Here is a 23,852-nt window from a genome sequence, read left to right as displayed (position 1 = left end):
TTGCAAACTGCATTGGCTTTAACTTGTAACTCCGTTTAATTGTTCCAATTATGTTCGGTATATTTTCAGTCTCTGTTTCTAGGTTAAAGAATTGACGTTTCTGGTTTAAGGTCCAGGCATGCAACTGAGAAGGAAACAAAACAGGAAACTACAATCGTAAAAAGACCTTGTACAGTGATTTTCAATTTTGAATGGCATAAGTATAAAGTGAACAACGAGGAAATGGGCTTATCCGGGAAAAGTTGCATGCCGGAAGGTCCTTTGTTCATCCTCATTGGTGGTCATAAGTGCTTGGTTGTTGACGATTTATTCATCCTTTCTCTTGAATTTCAAAACTTGTTTTAAACTCAGCTCTGGTCTTAAATTCAGGATTCTGTAAAGTTGATTTGTTTGCCAGAAATCTTGATTAATTTTAGTATTAGCTCTTACTTAAAATCGTTTTCTTTTGTTTGGTTAACTTGGAATAAATAGTGTTCTTTGGCTCGTTTCTCAGAAATATAATTTGTTTTCCCTGTCTATGTTTTTTTTTTCAATTATCCTGCGTTTTCTCCTCACCCTTTTTTGGTTAAGATTGAATTTTAGTTCAGATTTATTTAATGTTGCGAGTTCCTACTGTGTCCCTTTTCTGAGTTACATAAGCACCAAATTTAACTACAAAGCACAAGTGACAAAACAACACAGAGCGCGTCCCATGGCATTCTCTGTTTTTGCTGTCTTGCTGTGCGCGGCCAAAAGTACTATACCCGTAGCGTAGCAACCAAAGTACTGTATCATATACATGTACATCTAATTATTAGATGTTTATGGTGCAAATGCATTATGCATACAGGTGTGTGCTTTGCGCGTTGCGCGTATTGATCCCAAGCGCTAGCGCTACAGAGCTGGGTTCAAACATTTCGTGAAGGGGTAGTTTGGAAAAGTGCAGTTAAATTTGTAACTAATTTCGTATTCAAATGGAAATACATTTTAATTGTATTCAGATTAAGTTAATCAGTTACCGCTTAAAATCAAGCAGAATCTGTGGGAGAGATGTCAACACATACTGACTGCTTTATCCAAGTAGTAAAACTAGCCTCCCTCGGTCATCCATGGAGCATTCTATAGAATGCTTCATGGATCACCTCGGGAGGCTAGTTTTACTACACCACTCGAAGCAGTCAATATTTGTGTAATATTCACAGGACCTACATTTTAAGCTGAGAAATTCACTCATTCGGAATTGCCGACAAAGACTTCTTTTTTTTTCAAAGAAGCCAAGAAATATTTTTTTCCAGTGGATCTTTAATTTACTTTGTAACAATGTGTTTTTTTTTCCAAAAAGCTTCTTTTAAGATTACAAAAATATTATCTTGAAATGCAAAACGTTAGCAAACGTGATGATCGGAACAAAAGATTAAAGAAATTGTACACATGAAAATCCAATCATTTTTGTTTGGCACAGTGAAGACGACGAGAATATAATTAACGGTTTCCGGTTCCAGATAAGCTGAAAATTAGCAAGGAACTCATTATTTGGCTTCTAGATATTTAGAGAACAGGCTACACAACCGAAGGAACATGAAATAGCAGTAGAGTTGACATCAGCAAGTCCTCGCAAGTCAGATCTACAGAGTGAGTCAAAAGAAGTGGAACCAAAACCTCAAAAACGTACATTTCATGTTTAAAAAAAAAATAGGCAACATTGACATTGATTGGCTTGTGATGGGCTTTTGACAACTTGCCTTCAATAATAGTATATATCCGGCTCAACACTTGTAACTGCTGTTTTCTATGACGCTTTTGTAAGGTATGCAGTGCATTCAATGCATCAGTTTATATAATACATTATACCTTGATAAAATATGGGGGAAAACACTCTTTTGTGTAAAGTGTAAACCTTAAAATACAGGATGATAATTATAAATGTTGCTTTTGATTCATTTATTGAAAAGGAAGTAAGTTGATCAACATTTTCTGGTCAATTCTCTCCTCCTAACTTGTCAAAGCTTGTGTGTTGACTATCATGGACAATGCAATTTTATAAAATGGTTGGTTTATCCATCTTGAATCAGGAAAACGATGAGAAAAAAAATTGCAGATTTAAAGGTATCTGGAGATTTATCATCATGCCAAACTCAGCAAACACACAAATTGACAGTCAGCTATCCCTGGACACATGTGTCAATTGGCAGTGGCACCCATGCGATTCAGATGCAGTGTAACTGGGCCAAGTTTGAATTGAAATAACTCAAGTTTCTCAAACAACAAGCCTGCCAAATTTGATGACAAGTTGACGTCGTTCACAACGAATCACCACCTGATCATGAGTAAAAGGCCACAATTCCTGAAGTTCCAAAGATTGCGAGATTTTTTTCAGGCACTGTGGATTGTGGAACAAGCTGATCGTAGGAACTCGTGATCGCATAAAACCCTGACAAAAATAGTGATACAAAACTACCTTCATAATTAATGGAAGAGTTGGTATTAATACTGCTACCCTCAATCGGGAAATGCTGAGTGTTGTGACCTCTGACCCAGCTGGGTCAGGCCATTCAGACAAAAGGGGAGAGCAGGGGTACTTTGGTGGTGATGTGCACCAGCTTTCCTTTTATCTTGAGGAAGTGTCGCTTGAACTCGATACCATCACCCTAAAAAGTGGAAGAAGGTTTTGGAAATAAAGACGATTCAGTGTTTCGAATTGGACTTTGGGAAAATGTCCAACAAAAACAACCATGATGGGAAACTGACTAGGTTCCCTTTTAATTAAAAGTAAACATTAAAGCAACGTTCAGCACATGAACCATACCACACAATTCTCCAAGTTGTGTTGCAAAAAACATTTGTTAATAAACGCGCAATTCTAAATCCCGCAAATATGCGTAACCAAAGGTTTCCCGGGTGCTAAATTATGGGCATTTATATGTGGTTCACAAAAAAAGCTCTGCATCAACAACTACTGTCCTGAATCGAGAGTTCTTGGTTTCATATTCCGCTTTGGAAGGGGGGGGGGAAGGGGGGAGGGGTCTCACCCTGTATAGGCTACTTAAAATACAAAATCGGCGCCCAAGTTGAAATAGAGGCACTCCAGTGACATATTAAAGACCGGAACCGTGTATGTATTACCTTTGATAGTCTGAAGTCTACAAGTACTTTGTCGTCCATCTCGTGCAGGTGTGCTTTGAAGATCAGCGGGTTCTTCCGTCGATCCAGAGATGTGATTGTGACCTGTGTCAAACAAAAACACAAAAAGTACTCAGTCACACAAAATCAACAAGTCAATCTGGGCGATTCGAGGTTAGAGCCGAATAGAATAGAATCGATTCCAAATTTGAAATCAGAATCTGTCTTTAAGCAGTGAAAAAAAAAGACTTAAAGTCTGCCACGAGCCAATGTGGCCCATCAAGCCGGCATTTATCTCCGGTTTCAGTAGCATGCAACGACTGAGAATATTTCCACTCCCCCTGGATGGGATGCTAGTCCATCGCAGGTTGCTCCCTGGCTAATGCCAGTACCCATTTATACTCCTGGGTGGAGAGAGGCATGTGGGGTGGCTTGCCCAAGGACACAACATATTGCCAACAGCTGGATTCGAACCCCTCGCCATCTGATCACGAGTCACGAACCCTAACAACTAGGCCGCACTCCCCACTCAGCAGGCATTGTCCAATAAGTATTCTTTTAGTTATACAGGCTAACATATCTGACCTGTCTTGCCGTTGTCGTTTTCCAGCTGTAGCCCATCTTCTCTAGTACGGCAGTGAGTTTCTTGATGGTTTCGTCGGGGCTAAGTTTGGTGAAAACCCTGGTCATGCGCTTAACTAGTCTCTGCATAGGTGTCTGTCGGGACAATGGGAAAGAACAAAAACAAAGTAATGATGGAAACTAAAAAATAAATATTGCTGCTTGTGTTGGTCTTTAACCATTTTACTATTGTGAGGAAACCAAAATAGAGCGCGTCCCAAAATCCGGCATTTTTTTTTTGAGAGGCTCTAGCATTGGGACAGAAACATGTACATGCACCACCATTATTGTTACACCATTTTAAAGCTTGGAATCTTAACTTTATCCCTAGCGACTATAAGTTGGATATGGTCAGCCTGAATAAAGTGGTACTATTTGAATGCAAAAGGTTGTGATTAAAATTTGGTCTTGAACTTTACTCTTTATGTCTATTTTTTGCTCTGTTCTCGTTTATCAAACTGAAAGCCATTTCAACACAAGACAAAATGGCACTCCATACCTGAAATCGTGCATGGATACTTCTGAAGCATTTGTCTCAAGTTTTTGCAACATTACCTTGAAGAAACTACATAATAGAACAATCTGAAAACACTCTTGCAGCCTATGTAAGGTTGATGTATGGTCAGCAAAACACAAAAACATGCTAGCTTGTTGAAAAGCAGTGAATTACATCTGTGTTGAGGGTGTTTGGCGTGTGGTTTCCTGGTCGACTTAAGTCACCTATGGATAGCAGCAGGGGGTGGTTTCTTGTCGACAAAAGTCGTCCATAGTAAGGAGAGGGTTAAAAATCCACCTAAACCTGGACTGTTCGTTCCTGGGGGATATCCATTGGGATGGACCGACTTAAGTCCCTTACGGCTAGCATCAGGGGGGTGGTTTCTAATCGACAAAAGATGTCCTAGAAAGGAGAGGGTTAAAAATCCACCTAAACCTGGACTGTTCGTTCCTGGGGGATATCCATTGGGATGGATCGACTTAAGTCACCTATATGGGGGTGGTTTCTTGTCGACAAAAGATGTCCTAGAAAGGAGAGGGCTAAAAATCCACCTGAACCTGGACTGTTCGTTCCTGGGGGATATCCATTGGGATGGATCAACTTAAGTCACCTATGGCTAGCAGCAGGGGGGTGGTTTCTCATCGACAAAAGATGTCCTAGAAAGGAGAGGGTTAAAAATCCACCTGAACCTGGACTGTCCGTTCTTGAGGGATATCCAGCAAAGTTGTTGACTCACCTGTGAGCTACCGGGCGTTGACTGTATCTGACTACTCAGCAGCAAGGAGTCAATGTGGACCGGCTGTGAGAAGCTGACGCCGAGGATTAACTTCTCCACGGATTCTTTGGTGGTTTCTGGTGTGGGCATGTCATGGACGGCGTGCGGTATGGGCTGGGAGCTGGAGAACGTGGCTGAGTTCTCTCTGTATTGATTTCACAAACGGGGAAGATGTGAAAAAGGGGGAGGATTGTAAAATGGAAAACAGTTATGACTATAGACCTTTATCATGCTGCCACCATTTTCAGTCATGTTCCCTGTATCCAATAATTAACGTACTGAATGATAAAAAATAATGTTTTGGTGCACAAAGGTACCAGACTATTTTTCCTCCCAGCTTCGCTTCGGTTACGTTGACTTGAATTGGAAAAATCCAAATGAATGCAACACAGAGGTGGCAGCAAGTCATTTTTTGCAAGCCCAAGTCAAGTCACAAGTCATTGTTTGCAAGTCCAAGTGAAGTCACAAGTCATTAGGTCCAGTCACAAGTCAAGTCACAAGTCATTAGGTCCAGTCACAAGTCAAGTCACAAGTCATTTGGTCTAAACACAAGTCAAGTCACAAGTATATTTGTCCAAGAACACGTCAAGTTGCACATTATTTTGTCCAGCTGTAATAAGCTAAAAGAATTAACCTGGCGTCAACTTACAAGTTATTTTGAACATGCCTCCTTAATTCCCCTTTTTCAATGTGTTGCAATTACTATTCTTGTAGTTTATCACATATCTGTCGGATATTAGCCCTTTGTATTCTTTAATAAATTTACTTTACAATGTAGAAATAAATGTTGAGATGACCGTGAAAAAAAGACTTCCTCACTTCATTACATGTAGTATATTAACACTTAATTGTTCAATTTTCATGTATACTATACGCCTACCAACGGGTTAGGCTATCCGGTATTTTACATGCAATTGACAAAGGCCTGCTTTCTTTTCATGAAAGGTTCCTTTCAAAGTTTGTTCAACCAATACATTAAGCAAGAGACAATTGGTCATTGAAAACTGTAGTTTGTTGTGACAGTCTTATTGAAAACTTTTGAAACTAGTGGGAACTATTCATTTTACTGGATTCAGTCACTGAGGTCTATTTTCTGGAATGAAAAAGCTAATTAAAAGTATAATACATGTAGCTTAATTAAAGTGTATTGGGTCGCTCGAGTAGCATCTGACTTGGGTTGGTAACAAGTCACTTTTTGCAATCCCAAGTCAAGTCACAAGTCATTGTTTGCAAGTCCAAGTCAAGTCACAAGTCAAAGCTGGTATTTACAAGTCAAGTCACAAGTCACAAAAATAGCGACTCGAGTCCGACTCAAGTCCAAGTCACATGACTCGAGTCAGCAACTCTGCTGCAACATGATTATGGTCACAGGTTTTCTATTCAAAACTGCAAGCGGAATAATTCTGAGTTGCTTTTTTACCAGAAAGATGAAGTAACAATTAACAAGGGATGAATGAGGACCAAGAGCATTTCAAATGAATAGGTTATCGCCTAGAGATTTGGAAGACTTGTGATTGAAAGTGCCCAGCGTGAGCGTGAACGTGAATGCAAATTTGTGACATCAAGGCATATTTCCGTGCTGTGAATTTGCAAATACTCAACAGATTTCAACTCCAGCAAATTTCGCAGTGAATGTTTGGGGACGTCAAATTCGCTTCGCATTCGCATTCACGAGATTTATGAAACAGCCTTTACAAGAACTGAATTACAGTTCTGTATCAAACTTTTGTCCAAAATGCTTAAGATGAAGAATCAAATTGGGCTGCTGTGTTTACCAGCACGATCATGAGTTAAAAAGCATTATCTTTATTCCTGAAAAACGTTTTCTTGAAATCACATTTTCATTTCTCTACAATATTTTTTGTTTTGTTTTGTTTTGTTTCACTAGTTTGTGCTTAACAAGATCAAGCTGCACATAGAAACAAGTTATAGCCACATGTTTTCCAAGGTTGCAGTGCTTGTGACATTTTGACGGCAAAAGGCAAACAACTAACAATACTCTGCACTCTTACCTTCTGATAGATGACGTAGGTGAAAGGTCATTGCCTGAGCAGACACGCTTGAATGAACCGGAACTTGTTGGTGAACTTGATGGGGGTCTGTGAGGCCAAGCTAGGAAGAAACCACCAATGTTTTTAAATAAAGTAGTAAACCAGAATATTGCAGAATTGTCGTGAAGTCCATTACATGTGATTATTAATACAAGCCAGTCACAAATCACACCACGAAACCAAGACAATCCTTAACCCTTACCACCCCAACTCCATTAAAATCCATCCCCCATTTTGGTGGATTTTTGGGGGCTTGGTCCAGAAGGCCTGGCGTGACTAAATATTGATGGAGTATGATGGACTTTGGCCTAATGGCCTGAAGCAGTGCTAGGGGTATCTGATTGATTTTGGCTAGCTTCCTGTACTACTATTGTGATAAAAGCCATGTTTAGCAAGTCCATATTGCGTCAGTGGTGGATTCCATTATGTCATGTACAGTTTTATACGTGAAGCACAGTGATTGATGAATTTTGATGGACTTGGTTCAGTTCCTAGTAAAAGACGCTAGGGAGTTAGGGTTAACAGCCGTGTTACAAGTCTACCAATTAGCTATTTACGAGTCAGGCCACGAATCCAATCACAAGTCCGTCGCAAGTCATACTACATGTCAATTACAAGTCAAGTCACTAGCAAGATCTCTAGCAACCGGAAATAAACAGCAACAAAAGAATGCCTTTGTTGCAGTTAATTCAAATAGCTTGTGAGCCGACTAGGGACTGGAGGACTTTGTGATTTGACTTGTGATTTGACTTGAAATAACTTAACAACTCTAGAATATTGACATCCATATCTTTGTTAGTGACTGGTTTTACATCAATGATTTAACCCAGACGAAGATGTTAGATTGCTTATAACAATTTTTGTATGGCAATCAGCCTGCTAAGGCAGCTTTTCTCTTTGTAAAAAAAAAAACATTTTCAAGGACTGCGCCGCAACAACCAGAACAAAATTTAACAACCAACCCCTCCCTCCATAATGATAATTGTTGGCTTTGAATGACACAATCTATCATCTGTTTTAGTAATTTGTTCATTGATCTTAAAAACAAATTGGTACTCACTTTTGCCATTGTACCATCTGTCTTTCCTCAGTGTGGCTATTGTGCAGCGCTTGGTAGGAGACTCCGTCAAGATTTTCCGAAGTAATGCTGAAAAAAAAGACTAACAATTGATGAACGAGATGTGCTTAAAATACTAGGAAATCACTGTCAGTACAGGGCACTGAAATAAATAATACATTTGTAATGCACATACAGGGCGAGTAAAAAAAACACGAAACCCAAATGTCGGGACTATTGTTTTAGTGAAGTTCTGCATGTAGCACTTTCAAAATCTGGGATATGAAAGTCCATAAGCTTTCTTTTAGAACAAGAATCACTCAAATAACTCATGTACTTTTCAAGTTACGGAATTTTGAACACAACCACTGTGCGTTCTTTCAGCAAAACGAAAACAATTCAAGCACATCCCTATGTGATTTGTTTTCGTTTTGCTGCACCTTTTGGTGATCCGTGGACAGAACTTTAAAATGGTGGTTGTGCTTAAAATTCCTTAACTTAAATATTACACGAGCGATTTGAATGATTCTTGGACTAAAACAAAGCTTAGGAATTGGGCTTTTATATCTTAGATTTTGAAAGTGCTACATGCAGAACTTCACTAAAACAATAGTGCCGACATTTGTTTTGTTTTCACCCTGTATAACACTTTCCATCGTAACAACTATCTGAAAGAGCTTTTCAAAGCACATTTCCACACTATACAAAGATACACAACAATTTTGTGCACCAGGAAGTAACAACAAAAGAGGAAATTCTCAGCTTTACAAGAGTTTATACCGTGTTTCTCAATTTTTAACGGCACAAGTGACAAACAAGAAAATCACCTGATCTGATGAAAAGCTACATGCCTATAAACTACATAGCATGCAACACGAAAGTCACACAAAAAGAGGAAATATCAAGCATTACAAGTCTCTTTGCAGTCTTTTTACAAGGGAATCAGAAAGAGAGAAAATCAGTTAATCCAAGGGAAAATTGCATGCCTGAAGCTAGCTAAGCAACATTCTGATTTCCAGACTGGTTTCTTCAATTTTTAATTTTAACAGAAGGACCAAAATCCAGCCTTTTTCGTCTTGTTGAGGCATGCAACCTTCGACAGTTAGTCCATGGAGCCCATACAGTAACAACAGTAATAGATGTTGTTGGTTTTTTTTTTTTAAACTCAATCTCCAAAAAAAAAGTCTCCAGTTTCTGGTATGGAGCTTGCCCCAAAAGTGGTGTGGCGACGCGGCTTTTTTTTTTTTTTACCTGGTTTTTTTTTTTTTTGGCTTCAAATGTCGGCTGATGACTGCAAATGGTGCCCGACTAAACTCAGTGCAAATATATGGGAGTCCAGAGAGGCCACATAAAGCTTATTCTCGATCATAACCCCATCTAAAAACATGTTAAAATTGTGCAGCAGCAGGATTCCAGTCAAACCAGTGAGTTTGGCGGTTTTGAGACATCATCTTGTATTGAAAAAGAAACCTTTTTCATTTTGCCGACGCGCATGGCCACGGCGACGCGCGCGCATACCAGAAACCGGAGACTTTTTTTTTGGCCTAATGGAGGTATTTTTTTTTCAGCTCAATCTCCACCTCAATGTTGTTCGACTTTCTGCAAAGGCCAAAGTTTTGATCTGTTTCCTTTTGTATAACAAGAGAAACATTATGAACATTTTTCCAAAGATGAAGCTTGAGTTTGAGACAAAGATGGGCCTTGGAAAACAGCCCCCAAACCCACCTAATGGCAAGGGATCGATCTTCTTCCACGGCGACAGGTGCATCTTCTTATCCAACCAATCACGGAACTCCTTACATTCGTACGTCGGTTCATCCCACGGCAGTTCTGTTACCAAAATAGAACACGAACAATTCACATGGGCAGCAACACGTGTGTCTCTTCAATGCTATACTATACACAAGGATATTAGTGGACACTTGATAATTTTTCCTGAAATTTGAGGTACAAATTGTACACGTGTACATATATTTTAAATTTTTAAAAAAATATGTAGTTACAATTGAAAAAAAAAAAAACCCTAAAATCAGCTGAATTTGGAGGGTCTAATCTCTGCTCCCCTTACTGAGAAACCCGCAAAAAAGGACAATTATGTTGAAAACATGCCAATATGTCTTCTAACTCAGGCATGCAACTGGGAATTTAGAGGGAAAAAACCAAGGGAATTACAAACCACACAAGACTTTGTACAGTGTTTTCCAATTTGTAATGGCATTCATGAGAAGTAAAAAACAAGGAAATCAGGGGATCCGAGAAAAACTTGCATGCCTGCTAACGCCCCCCCCCCCTTCCTGGGAGATAAACTCCCCTCTTGATCCAAACCTGGATCCGCCCTTGGGCTAAGTTACGTTGCAAATCAACTATTAGTTGACTTTTGTCATTGATCTAACTTGCTCTTGATGCAGAAGGACCGTGTGATTTTAGCTACAAACCTCCGCCCAGCATGGCCACAAGAACGATCCCACAGGACCAGACGTCAGCCGGCTCGGCAGGAAACTCCTCCTTCTTCATGACCTCTGGAGCGACGTAGGGAGGCGTCCCGCAACACTTGGCCATCAGACGCTCTTTGCCCTGGTGCCGGAAGACCGTGGCTAGACCAAAATCTGAGATCTTCAGGTTATCTGGAAACAAGTTACAAAGACGAGAACATTAGACAATATCGGCATCCGGGAAAGAAAGTGTCATGTATCCGTATGATGATGACTGATCCATGTAAGCATACGCGAGGTCGTGTTCAAATTAAAAGTTTGGCACTATGCCAATTTTATGCGTGTACGTACAGCTGCAGAGGAAGCAGAGTCATGATTTATGTCACAAAAATGTGCGAAAAAACGCCATGAAAACTTCACTCTTAAAAGCTTCCAACTGCAATCAGACATGTTTGGTACATTTATAAAATTAAGAATGAGAGGTTGAAAACACGGTAAATTCATAGGTACAGATCCCATGTCAATATAAAGCCAGTTTGGCATGCGCACAATGATATGGGACACGGGTCATTTGGGATAATCAAACACTCATCAAAGGCGCATGAATGCGCACAGCGACGGGCGCACGACGCTCGCATGTTTATTACAAGCAGAATGGGCGTCCGCGTAACATCGCGTGTCATCACGTCAACGATTTTATCCCAAATGACCTTTGACTGCTTCATCGAGAAACCGAACTGGCTTATTGGCTTCCATACGTAGTTCCATTGCCATTTTGTCATATCACATATGAGAAGAACACACAGAGTGATGATGTCACGCATTGGGCCATCAATTCTGAGACAGTGGGAGCTAGCCCCAGTGAACAAGTGCCTGTAATAGTGTGTGTTAACACTTGGAAAAGCTCATAACAACATTTCAAAGTACAACAAATTGTAAAAATCTCAAAGATGTTCATCTTACCGTTATCATCCAGAAGTAAGTTTTCTGGCTTCAGATCTCGATGGGTCACACCCTTCTTGTGTAAATACTCAACGCCGGCCATCAGTTGAACAAAGTACCGATGGGCCTGCTTGCCTGGCATACCAATATCAGGCTCTGCAAGAGAAAACAAATTATTTCAATTTTATGGGTGAGTTACTCAACAATTTGGACCCAAACGCATAACACCAGCAGTTTCTGGTCATCCAAGGCAACACGCTGTTTGTGAATTATGGTAAATATTCACGGTCTTGAAAATCATAATTAGTGTATCAACAAGTGGTCCACACACCGTTCTTAGAAAGTCACATTTTGTGAATTTTATACACAGCAACCTCACCGGACCCCTGCATGACCTTTGACCTCCAATATCGGAAGAGTTGTGATGAAGCCCCATTCAAGGATCACTCCATCGAAGTTACATTAAAATCCATCAAATTCTGGGGAAAGGGGGTGCTGGGGGCATGAGGGGATGACATTTGACAGGTACAGAAAATGTCCAGAAAACCCTACCAATTCTATCAAAGAGCTCTCCCCCACTGATATACTTCAGGAAAGCCCTACTTATTCTATTAAAGAGCTCTCTCCCTGCTCATGTACTCCAGGAAAACCCTACCAATTCTATCAAAGAGCTCTCCCCCACTGATATACTCCAGGAAAACCCTACTAATTCTATTAAAGAGCTCTCCCCCACTGAAATACTCCAGGAAAACCCTACTACTTCTACTAAAGAGCTCTCCCCCTGCTCATGTACTTCAGGAAAACCCCACCAATTATATCAAACAGAGCTCTCCCCCACTGAAACACTCCAGGAAAACCTTACCAATTCTATCAAAGAGCTCTCCCCCGCTCATGTACTCCAGGAAAACCTCACCAATTATATCAAACAGAGCTCTCCCCCACTGAAACACTCCAGGAAAACCTCACCAATTCTATCAAAGAGCTCTCCCCCGCTCATGTACTCCAGGAAGAGATACTGAATGTTGGCTTCTTTGCGTTGGCCGTAGAAGCGAACAATGTGATCGTCGTTCATCATCCTGTGGACACAGACCTGCAGAGGGCAGAGGGCACAGATCAAAAGGTCACCAGCAAAAACAGACAGAGACTGGACTTGCCGAAAACATGAATGTTGGAAGTTTTTTTTTTGGAAATCTTAATTAAGGGCCTGTCACATTATTTGCGTTCTCATAGGAGACATTACGGCGACCAAAAATATTTCATGAATTTAACAATCGCAGCGAGGACGCAAGAAAATGACAACTTTCTGTCTCAAAGAAGCTGAAGCTACGCTCATACTGTGCTCTTCCCGCGCTTACGATGCACTCAACTCGCTCTCTATGCACCCCTGTCAAGCTCAATTACTCGATCTAGTCGCTGTGCTGCGCTGTCACTGTGCTCACACTACGCTCAGCTCGCTGTTGATACGTCCTAGTAGCATGCGTCGCGCTCTCTATTCGACCAAAATACGCTCATGTGACGTCACTTGCGCTGTATAAATACCAAGACAAAACGGTCAATACACAGTCCAGTTTCAAAATTATTCTACAAGATCATCGCAGTCGAGTTACTTTCTCATGGAGACTACATCGACTGCCTTGCGCTTATAGGCTGCCTCAATGCCACTTCAATGTCGCACGATTCACGCTCGCACAGCGCCCGAGTTGCGTCATTACGGCGCCCTGGCCAGAGCGCAGAGGTGTTGCGATTGTTTTGAGCATGTTCAAAGACCTTGGTGCTCATCGGGGACCATTAAGACCCTCTGGCACCCATCTGGCGACCTATGTAGTTGTCGCTGTGATCTAGTAGTTGTTGTTGCGCCCCAGTGAGAGCGCCTATAAGATCGCAGACAGTGTGACAGGGCCTCTATTGGTTGCGAGCCTTGATGATGCTGACTTCTCTATAGCCTGATTGGCCTACTCCAGCACACTAACACCTCAGAATGCATTCAGTACAAGCAACAAGCAGCCGTGAGTGAATGCAAGCGCGAGTGAATAAATTCCAACCAAATGCGCTTACCGCGGTGATTTAGCTGTGACTGAATGACTTGTGATTGACCTGGGAGACTAGGTAAGGACTTGCGATGCACTCATCAACTACAAGACTACTGGCTATGGGATTTACATGTACCTCTTTGCGGACATTCTCTAGGGCCCCTTTTGCTTTGTCCAGACTGAGTATCTTGACAGCTACAGCCTCCTGTGTGCTACGATTGACCGCAAGCTTCACCCTGGGGAGACACAACACAATAAGCATGATCCATTAAATGCAAACATACAATTTTGCTCAATTTTACCTCGTACTCTGAATCTGCTGCGACTGTGCGAGCATGGTGCGAGGAATAATATATGGATTAATAAAAGAAATAACAGTAAACACGTTTGTACACTATCTGGTCATATGTCAACATGGTTATATGTAGCACGGCTTGTTGCCATGGATCGACCAATCAGGATCAAGGATTCAAGTTTACTTGATAATAAATGTCTTTATGCCTTCACAAAATACAGGCATGGTATGTAAAGTACCATGGGGAGTAGACCCGTGAGCGTGGCGTTGTATACAACGCCACGCGCTTCCCTCGGGTAAATACAAGCGAAAGCGTTCTATCTTTTGATCCCCTACATATGACCATGTATAATTTTGCCCATGGGTGAATCACTTACTTGTTGGGCTTCCTGTGAATATACGCGAGTGATGGATCTATCATTGCCAAGAAATTTGATGTAAAATACGGCACAACTTTGTCACAACGAATGTTTCAAAATGATCAGAAATCTAAGACAGGCATGACACTCTGGTACCCCGAGTTCCGCATGCGCAAAACGGTTGGAGTATCACGAGTGGGTACCAGACTAACCGTCTTACATGGCAGGCTGACCGTAATACCATATATATTTCTGCTAAATCCACTTCGAAAGTCTGTCAAATCACCCAGTATAATTGCTGGTCCATTGTGCAAGGGTTTGTTTCAGGGATCTTTCAATAAATGAAGGCTTTTCAAACCACATGTGCCATATTTCTCTAATCTTTTTCATTTTTCCTTCATCTTCATAATTCTGCCGAAAACAAAATTCTGCTGATTTTCTGTACAACTCATTTTTGTATGCAAATATTCTGTCAAATGTTGCCGAAATTCGGCTAGAACGGTCACTCCATCTTTACCGCGGATCACAATAGAGTCTTTTTACTATAGACTGAAGCGTGGCTATGTAATAAAGCTGTCACGCCCCAACTATCGCATCGGTCCCAACTATAGTTGGGACTGTCCCAACTATAGTGCGGCAGTTGGGTCGGCCCAACTATAGTTAGGACTGGAGTTGCGCCGGATGCTTCATGCTTGATAGATCTTGTTGGATTAAATGTTCCGCGGCGAAAATTCAAAGATTACCATGGCCGGCCAACTATAGATGGGCCCCACCCATAGCTAATGTCAAAGGTCCCAAGTCGGACATGTAAGCAGAGCTGTAGGGAATGTTTTATAATCGTACATCAATGTAAACTATAGTTGGGACTGCCAAATAAAAATATTGCGGTGGCCCAACTACAGATGGTCCCCACCCATAGATCATTTCATTGGTCCCCAGTAAATTCAGATGTGTATTAGAGTTGTAGGGAATGTTTTATAATCGTACAACAATGTACACTATAGTTGGGACCGCAAAATAAAAAGATTGGGGTGGCCCAACTATAGATTCGCCCCATCAATAGCTAATTTCAGTGGTCCCCAGTAAAGTCAGACGTGTATCAGAGCTGTAGGGAACGTTTTATGGTTGTACATCAATGTAAACTATAGTTGGGACACCGCAAAATAAAAAGATCGGAGTGGCCCAACTATAGATGGGCCAGCCCAACAATGGAACTTACAGTTGGGACCGTTCCAACTATAGTTGGGACAGGCCCAACTATAGTTGGGCCAGCCCAACTATGGAACTACAGTTGGGACAGGCCCAACTATAGTTGGGACAGGCCCAACTATAGTTGGGACCGATGCGATAGTTGGGGCGTGACAAAGCCACGTTCACGGGTCTACATGGGGAGATATTAAAGACATACTTTCCATGCAGAGACACTACAAAACTTTCCTTTCTTGAAAGATTTAAATACAAAATACAAATGAAAAAAAAATAGATTATGAGACGCAAACAGTTCCTGACTTACTCTCCATATGCCCCCTCCCCCAGTGTCTGCACAAAGTCCCAGCCTTCCACAAATGGGGTCACCATCTTGGACTAATTATGTCTGCAGAAAAAAAACATAGTAGGGCCTATAATCAAATAGGCATAAATGCTCTTGCGCGATAGCGGATAGGTAGGTCAATCCTGTATAGGAAATCTCGGGGGTCAGACAAGTCGACCGTTGAGACAACTCGACTCGGGACAAGTCGACCGTTGAGACAACTCGACCGTTGAGACAACTCGACCGTATGTGCGATAAATGGAAAGACAAGTCGACTGTTGAGACAAGTCGCCTCGCATGTTTTTGGGCCTAGTTTCGGGGATAGTCCTGGGGATTTTGATGGCGGCTGATCGCAGTTTGGGAGTGATGACACATGAGTTTTTTTTGGTTGCATATAACAGAGCCGATATAACGCAGCGTGATTGTCCGTGCACATCGTTCGTTTTTTTCAAGGCCACGTGCGCGCATCCCCGGTCAACGTGGCCGTACCGTGCACGGTGGCATCGTTTGTGCCGGGCCTGTGCACCCATTTGCCGCGCCGGTCGACATGCCCGCGTGCCGGGCCCGGTCCTGGCGGCCGGGCGGGGCGCACCGGCCCGACGCGATCGACGCCCTCTGTACATCGAGTATGCCCGCGCCGCACCCGGGATCGGTCTTGCCACAGATTTGTGCAACTTTTTCTGCTCCACGTGTATTCATTTCCATTAATCGAGCAGTCTCAACGGTCGAGTTGTCCCGAGTCGAGTTGTCTCAACGGTCGACTTGTCTGACATGTCTGACATTCGAAATCTCAGACGTTACTTTCCCTTTTGCAAAACAATCCTCCAGCGTGTCCTGAGCCAGAGCCTTGAAAGTTCAATTAAACAATTGGAATCGTTCAGACCAGTCTCATAGGGTTTGTGCACAGGGTGTCAAGTGATGTCTAGGTATGAAATTTGATTTGTTTTTACTTACAAGTTACAAAAATATCCATTCATCGTCGACATGACTGGCCAAATACATAAATCCCGCGGAAAGCATGCAAGTGCTGCATGCGTGTTGTTGTTAGACCGCTACACTTTACATACTGGGGGGAAAAAAAGGAATTATAGGAATTCATTTTATTTTTAAATATCAGTAACTACTATGAAATGAACAACAACAAAAAAACACAATATAAAATGACCTACGCATTCTATCAAAAGAGCAATACACTTTTAAAGTATAAAATGAGACATTTTTATTATAGCGTAAACCTCCTGTCACAGAATAGAATAGTCCTTTATAGTCAAATACCTGTCGTCGTGTTAACGGTCTCTGCACCTAACTTCTGTACATTTATAATAATCGGAGTCCAGTTACAAGACATGTTCGTTTGGGTATTTTTAGGGCGCCATCTATTGCTGTCTAATTGTAAGGTTTGTTGCCATTTGAGAGGGCGCTCTTTACAATATCAGTAGACTAAGAGTACAGTCGTAGGAATGAGCGCGGTATCACTGCACTAAGGTGTGCATCAACAATAACAATATTTAAAAAAAGGGAAAAAATAAAAGTCTGGTTGTTTGTTAGATTATTTACATTAAAAGGGTCTATGAGATGAATTTGTATTATGACCGCATTGCATGTATGTGCAGCTTTCTACTCCTCTAAAATGTACATTTCTTGTCTTATCTAAATGTATTGGTAAGTTCACTTCTTCAAACGTTTCTTAAGAAATACTTTCCCGGACAACTGATGGTGCTGTTACTGTGATGTCATTTTTGGAAAACAACGCTAAGCTTTGGGGTTTTCTGTTCAAATTGTGAACCTAACTATTTGTTCATGGAAACATTTTTGAGAAAATTTGCTAACTGGATAACTGCCATGCACTAACACAACAATCGAATCACCACAGCAAAGAAAAGCTTACAAAAGCATATTAACCCAAAATGCGGACGACTGTTTGTGCTGAAATAGCATAAACATTGAGGTTTCGATCTGCCCAGAATGACATCACACTTTTGCTCCTAGATATGAACATTTTCATGAGCAAAAAACACCCCACAAACTTACCAAGAAGGCAAACATTCGAGTCTCGTTGTTTTGCCATCCACCCTGCTATATGTTTCGCACGGTACTTGGAGCACTATGTGGGTTCCGTTGATAACTCGCATTAGAAGTTCATGGCTGTAATTTGGGTGCCGGTTTATTTCGGTTGACTCGGTGTGACTTGTACTGACATTGACTGGAATTGAATTGTATTTTTTTCGGGCAAGAAAGTAAATCGTTGAGTGTTTTCGAAAGAACACCGCGTTCACCGCCAACCAGCCATTAATGGGGTCGCCAGGATGGTGGCGGGTTTCATAATTGGCTTGATTCTCTTGTAGTGAAAAATAAAAACATTTTCAAACACTAATTTGTGGAACTGTATCATAAAAGTACGACGTGCAATTGCTTTCTGTGTACTTGTTCTACATTGTCCCGAGGACAGGTACACAAGGGAACAACTTTGGGCGTCGCTGGGGGGGGGGGGGGGGGCAAGGGGTGCCACTTGCCCCCATCTGGAAAAGCAAAAAAAAAATAAAAAAGAGAAAAAAGAGAGGCGTGGAGATATATTGCTATTAATTTAATGGATTGGGGGGGGGGCAAATGCTTGTTACTCCACCTGTATTATATTTTCAATGGAGAAATCTTCTATGGCCCTATAACCAAACATCTTCCTCATGACATGCTCATGACGGTTTGTCAAATGCCAGGCCTGCATCATCAAAGGCACAATTTGTCAAAATAATTATCGTATGTGTCCAACAAACATTACTAGATGTTTGGCTGTGGCTATCGATAGTGGCGAGGTGTTTGCTCAACGAGTCGTTCATTCAAGAAAGACGTCAATTGTAAAGTTGCCTGAATACTGCATGGGACAGTCTGTTGTTGATAATGGACCGATCCAGTAAGCACCGCCCCATGGTATTCTGACCAATCACAGCCGTCATTTATGTCCGACATGCATGCACATGCACGCGCTTAGGTTGCGCGCGGCAGGAAGTGAGACCAGTGAGACCGTGACAACGGCATTGGAGAGGAGCACGTGTTAATTTGCCCAGTGCGCAGCGGGCGGGCTTACTGGATAGGTCCATTACTACTCGTGGCACGGCATTTTCGATTCAAAATTTAAAAACAATCTCTCCAAACATCACAATGTTTCATGCGACATTTTTAATCTACGATTATTTTATAGAGTAGATTTAAAATAAGATTGATCATGCAAATAACAACAACAAAGTGGGCAATAAAAAAAATCGACTTTAAGAATAAGAAAAATGTCAAAGAAACAAATTTTAGTTAAAACACGTTGTAACAATTTGGAGACCTTCAATGGATAATGATGACACAAAAATGTAAAGTTTAGAATTTCAAATCTTAAAGAAAAACATGCCCATTGTCTCAGCGGTAATTCGTCGGCGGGTAGGTTAAGCATTGACAACTAGTATCAAGTCTTAATATTCCGTTGCAAATTATCCAAGAATGGACTGAATGTATCTGGTGTCTTCGGCATGAATTAAAATTGATCCAGTAGGCCATCAGCCGGGCCAGGGGGTTTGGTCAGTATCAAATCAGGGCATAAATGGTTATAGTGCGCATGCGCAAGGTTTACCGACCCTAGAGTAATAACAAGCATGTTGATGGACTTTTTGAAAAAAGGGTGATAAAGCAAAAAAAAAAAAAATAAGTCGGTCTCTGGTCAGCGCGCGCGTCGATTTTAATCATGCGCGTCCATCTTTTTTTTTCCAAAATGTTCCGCGGTAGCTCCAACAGCGCCCTCTATTTCCGCACCTCCTCATTTGTTTTTTTACCAAAGAGCACCAAGGAATGGGAAATTGCACCAAGGCAAATGATCGAAATCACCAAGGCAAATTATGGAGGACCCCAATGTACATGAGGACACCAAAAAAGCAAAAATAGTACCCACATTGTCTGTACAATCCAAGCTTGAAGAAAAAAAAAAAAGAAAAAAAAATGCCGCGTGGCCGCGTGAATTCCGGAACTTTGGTCTGACCAGAGACCGAATTTTTTTTTTTTTGGCCTAACACCCAAAAGAGCTGCAACAGCTGCAATACTATCACATATTTTCCAACTCTGGAGGTGTATACCTTGCCAAAAATTGCTATGGCGATTATTGCTCTCATTTTGATACCGGTTGCCAAATTTTTTGACCGAGGCTGATGGCCTTTAGGTGTTTTTTTTACATTCGCTAACGTAATATCTTTAATTAGTCCATCCTTAAAAATCAGAGCATATAGATTTGCACCTAGACAGTGGAACTGACCAACAAATGTTCTCTACTAATACATAAACAATAACAAGAGTTGAACTTTAAACGTCAATAAACTTACATTCTAAACAATAACAGAATTTACCGAAAATTAAAAATAAATCGAACATTAAACGGCAAAGTAAATTGGAGGAGATTTCGAGAGTAAATGAATATAAAATTAAAGCAAGGTGCTCCGTTAAACGAAGCAAAAAAATGTTGGAGCCTGTCATCTGAGGATCCTAATTGAAAACGTTTTTGTTCCTTGTTTCCTTAGTGTTTGGAGATACTTGTGCGGCTTAAGCGTGGGCCTAAACCAGCAGGTTAGTTAACCGATGGTTGTGATCTTAATGAACGTCTCTCTATTTACATCGAAACTTGGTCAAAACCAAATTATGTGAAAGGATGTGTGTGTTCTTAAACGTGTAAGCCATGAAGGTGTGAAATGCAAACGATTTCATTCTTACCGTGCGGCCGGACAGCAGTCCGCACCACCAAATTTAACCGTTTAGTTTTGAAGTGAAACTGCTTGTGGGTGTCCGTTTGGTAGAACAGTTTGGTGGTTATGGTCGATGACCTCGACTTGGTATCGCTTTGTTTCAGGTTTGATGTTACAAATTAGTTCTTACAAAACTCCGTGGTCGTCCGTCGTGGGGCGATTTACTTTGTAGTGGCCATCTTGCACATGTAGGCGTTTGTGTCTCCGCATTGGGTGTCATTCCATTCGCCATCCCATCCTTCTTTCATTTCGGTACAGTCCGCATCACCAGCTGGGCTCCAGGGCTGGCCACTTCTCCATCTGGTAAAGCCGACCGCTGACCCATCTGTCCAGATGAAGTTCCCTTCATCTGCCTCGTCAGTAAAGCCGATCCACATGCCGCCGGCTGTAGTCCCACGGGCCGACTTCCACATCGTGAGCAGCAGATCATTCTCCTCGGCGCTGACTACGGACGCCAGGTGACCCTGGCCGACCTGAGTGAACTCCTTGCAGTGATTCTCAGCTTCAGCGAAGGTCTTGGCGGTGCCGAAGTAATGGTAGCAGTTGCCGTTGTAGAAAGTCCACATCGGTGGACATTTTGGTGGGCACTTCAACGAGCAGTCTGGTTTACATGCCGCGGCAAAACCCACCAACAGGACGAAGCACAAGGCTCGCATGAAAGCCATGTTGTTTACAAGTTGTCTTCCTACACTGCTGAGTGTCACAAACCAAATTGCAGTTGCAGGGTGAGACTAAGAGATGAGAGTCACCGCTATAAACGTTCGTTTGGTCCCAATTCGGTAAATATACTCCCGACGTGAAGGCTTCAGTGGCGTCAAGCGTCGTGTGGAGTGTTTTAATTGGCCAATGAAGGTTGGAGGTGTGGCCACAGCCAAATTTTTCTTGAAGTAAAAAAATTACATCACCTGAAAAAAAGTCTCACGTCATCTTCTTTTAGTAGCATGGACGGTATTTATATACACCATTTCATATAGAAAGACATGTCAACGCCATTTTGTTAATTGTTTTTAGAGCAATGACTTAAGATATTGTCTCTTTTCAAGCACGTCTTGCCACTATATGGGGCAGTCGGCAAATGGAAACAAGGCTTCACGTGCAGGCTGCGCCTGCATGGCTTTGTGATTTTATGAAAGCCAAACAAATTCTATTGCACAATTTTAATTTTATTCAGGCATATCAAAATGTATCGCCATTAATCACATGTCCCACTTGATAACGTGTGAAATTATAACAAACATTCAAAAGTTGGCATGCTTGGAACCGCCTCCCCCCCCCCCCCGGCTGAGAGATGGTCAAAATAACCTGGCCCTTTTAGGGTATTGAGTATTACTGAAACTCTCTTATTTTTTGGATGTAGATTAACCGCAATTCAGCTTTTTGCTGCCATGGTTGAATAAAATAAACCATTTCAAATCTAATCAAATCAAAACCAAATGTTGTCTTCTTACACAATCATTCACAAAATTGTTATTTGTAGTCTACGCAAGTTGCTTTCACAATAAACATTGTTATCCTGGGTAAGACATAACAAAATGCATTTTGAAATAAACACACTACACCAAATAGCGGCTAATTTGTTTGGTCTCCCCTTTACACGTGAAACCGTGAATGGTTTTTGACATGACATTTGGCATTTCTGGAGTAAATAATGTCTGATATCGGCCACAATTAATGCGGAATGAACATCCATATCTTCAAGTTATTTTGAAAAACTTTATTATTGAATGCCCTGTCAATCTTTTTTTCCATTTGGGGTCAAAATATCGCGAGCTGGTACCTTAATTTATGGAATACATTATTTTTTTTTTTTTTTTTAATTTTTAGACAACTTTGAAAGTGGTTTTTGTCTAATAAGTCTTGATTTTGCTGGCATGTCAATTAAAGGCAAACTCTAATGTGCGACACTGTAGGCCTACCGGTGACAGCAGTTGGCTTGTTGTAATTTCAGTAGGCCTTTTATTTATGAACACAGTCAATGAAAACGGAAGCAAAACAAAATTCTAGACGCTATCAATAATGAAAGTTGTATTGGTAAGATGATGTTGCTGCATCACTTGGTAATGACAGAAATAAACAACAGTTATTATTTATTGGCTTTTGTAACTTATAATTGATCCCTTCATAGTGGTATTGGTTTTGTTTTTAATATTGTTCAAACTTGGTGAGATAACAGAAAATATAAATATCATAAATTAACAACCTGCCGAATATGAATACGAGAAGGCTATTGTTGTACCAGTCAACATTAACCATATGTCCATTTGGACACGAAATATACTTAAACGTAAGCGTAAGACTTTGTGTAGCATCAATTTCCCTGGAATGTTTAGACTACATTCCGTTACCGAATATACTTCCAGATGGCTGGAAGTTACCAGAGCTCCCTTATGCACGCACATTTTCAGCAAACAACACATCAGTTCACAAATATGAAGAGAATGTATTTTATATTAAAAGAAAGAGTTTTCTTGTCCAGGCATTATCAGGAAGAGTTGGAATTCGTGACTGATCGTTTTCTGATTGAATTAAAAGAAGACAAGAAGTCTGCAGACTCCCAATACACCAATATCTGAGGTCGAAACATTTCTAACGCAATCACATTTGCAAAGGGAAGATAACAATTTATTTTGTCTCGGACGCACGTTTTGCTTCTTCAAAAGGTATAGTCACGTACCATATTGCGCATGCGTGAAACATGTCATATGATTGAATTAAATTGTCAAACTGATTTGAGATGATTTATAAGATCTACATGGAATCTCGTTTGGTATTCTTACTGTGTATATGTATTACTTATATTTATTGCTTAGCTTTTGGTGCAAATTCATGGTGGAGGGCGATAGGCCTTGGAGAGCCGACCTTGAAGAGCACCACTTCATCAGCAACGTCCGAATTCTTGACCGTACGTGGAGACTGCTGCAGTAAGTATGGCGGCAGTTGCCAAATAAAAGAAGGTTGTAGTTATGAAAAGATCGGGACATCTTGCGCTGGTGATAGCACCGCTGTCGCCGGTGTCATATGAAAATCGGACTTGTATGAAAATCGGACTCTTTTTCCCTTTTATTGGTTAAACCCTCTCACGTGACCAGTTCCTCTTCTAATTATCTATGCATGAGCATGCGCAATACCACCGATGAGTCCGTATTTCATAAAACCTAAATCCATGCTACATCGGAAACCTGACTTATGGCTCACTTGTCACTGCTGCCCAAGCCCAACCACTCGGTGGTACCATCGAGTTTGACTGCTCTCCGGCGTTGAGGGCAAGGTACGTCATAGTGAATATTCCCTCCTCTCCTTCCACCTTGCAATTTTGTGAGGTCACTATGGAGGACTTCCACCTTGATCAGTGTGCAGTTATTAAACAAAGCTAGACCTAAACTCCCGTGGGGTAG

General features: G+C 41.3%; 2 protein-coding genes across 8 annotated transcripts; both read right to left on the bottom strand.

The window, feature by feature from the left end:
* Window positions 1-1,261: 1,261 nt before the first annotated feature.
* On the bottom strand, window positions 1,262-16,754 carry LOC119735730 (serine/threonine-protein kinase Chk1-like). Of its 7 annotated transcripts, none has more exons than XM_038209631.1 (13): window positions 16,650-16,754; window positions 15,671-15,751; window positions 13,640-13,739; window positions 12,440-12,563; window positions 11,495-11,629; window positions 10,535-10,723; window positions 9,825-9,929; window positions 8,103-8,189; window positions 7,004-7,103; window positions 4,953-5,136; window positions 3,685-3,816; window positions 3,103-3,204; window positions 1,262-2,627 (listed from the first exon to the last, which is right to left on the bottom strand). In XM_038209631.1, exons 2-13 carry the CDS (start codon window positions 15,733-15,735, stop codon window positions 2,532-2,534), a joined length of 1,419 nt encoding a protein of 472 aa, XP_038065559.1. In that variant the 5' UTR covers window positions 15,736-15,751; window positions 16,650-16,754; the 3' UTR covers window positions 1,262-2,531. The 7 variants fall into 7 exon arrangements, with proteins under 7 accessions (XP_038065559.1, XP_038065560.1, XP_038065564.1 ...); XM_038209632.1 differs by having other exon boundaries at window positions 16,643-16,729; XM_038209636.1 differs by lacking the exon at window positions 15,671-15,751 and having other exon boundaries at window positions 16,650-16,726.
* Window positions 16,755-19,663: 2,909 nt separating this feature from the next.
* LOC119735408 (alpha-N-acetylgalactosamine-specific lectin-like) lies at window positions 19,664-21,239 on the bottom strand. Its single transcript, XM_038209107.1, has one exon. It carries the CDS (start codon window positions 21,120-21,122, stop codon window positions 20,619-20,621), a length of 504 nt encoding a protein of 167 aa, XP_038065035.1. The 5' UTR covers window positions 21,123-21,239; the 3' UTR covers window positions 19,664-20,618.
* Between the last annotated feature and the right edge of the window lie 2,613 nt (window positions 21,240-23,852).

This window comes from Patiria miniata, unplaced genomic scaffold, assembly GCF_015706575.1.
Source record: "Patiria miniata isolate m_02_andy unplaced genomic scaffold, ASM1570657v1 HiC_scaffold_29, whole genome shotgun sequence".
Lineage (NCBI taxonomy): Eukaryota > Metazoa > Echinodermata > Asteroidea > Valvatida > Asterinidae > Patiria > Patiria miniata.
Note: the sequence above shows the minus strand (reverse complement) of the source record. Positions and strands in the feature narration are given on the sequence as shown.

What these genes read in the sequence shown, in the direction of transcription:
- LOC119735408 (XM_038209107.1), bottom strand. Translation starts at nt 21,122, where the DNA reads ATGGCTTTCATGCGAGCCTTGTGCTTCGTCCTGTTGGTGGGTTTTGCC.
- LOC119735730 (XM_038209631.1), bottom strand. Translation starts at nt 15,735, where the DNA reads ATGGTGACCCCATTTGTGGAAGGCTGGGACTTTGTGCAGACACTGGGG. An exon ending in TAGAGAATGTCCGCAAAGAG is followed by an intron (nt 12,564 to 13,639) that starts GTACATGTAAAT and finishes TGCCCTCTGCAG; the next exon opens with GTCTGTGTCCACAGGATGAT. An exon ending in CAACGCCCGGTAGCTCACAG is followed by an intron (nt 3,817 to 4,952) that starts GTGAGTCAACAA and finishes TTGTCCCGACAG; the next exon opens with ACACCTATGCAGAGACTAGT.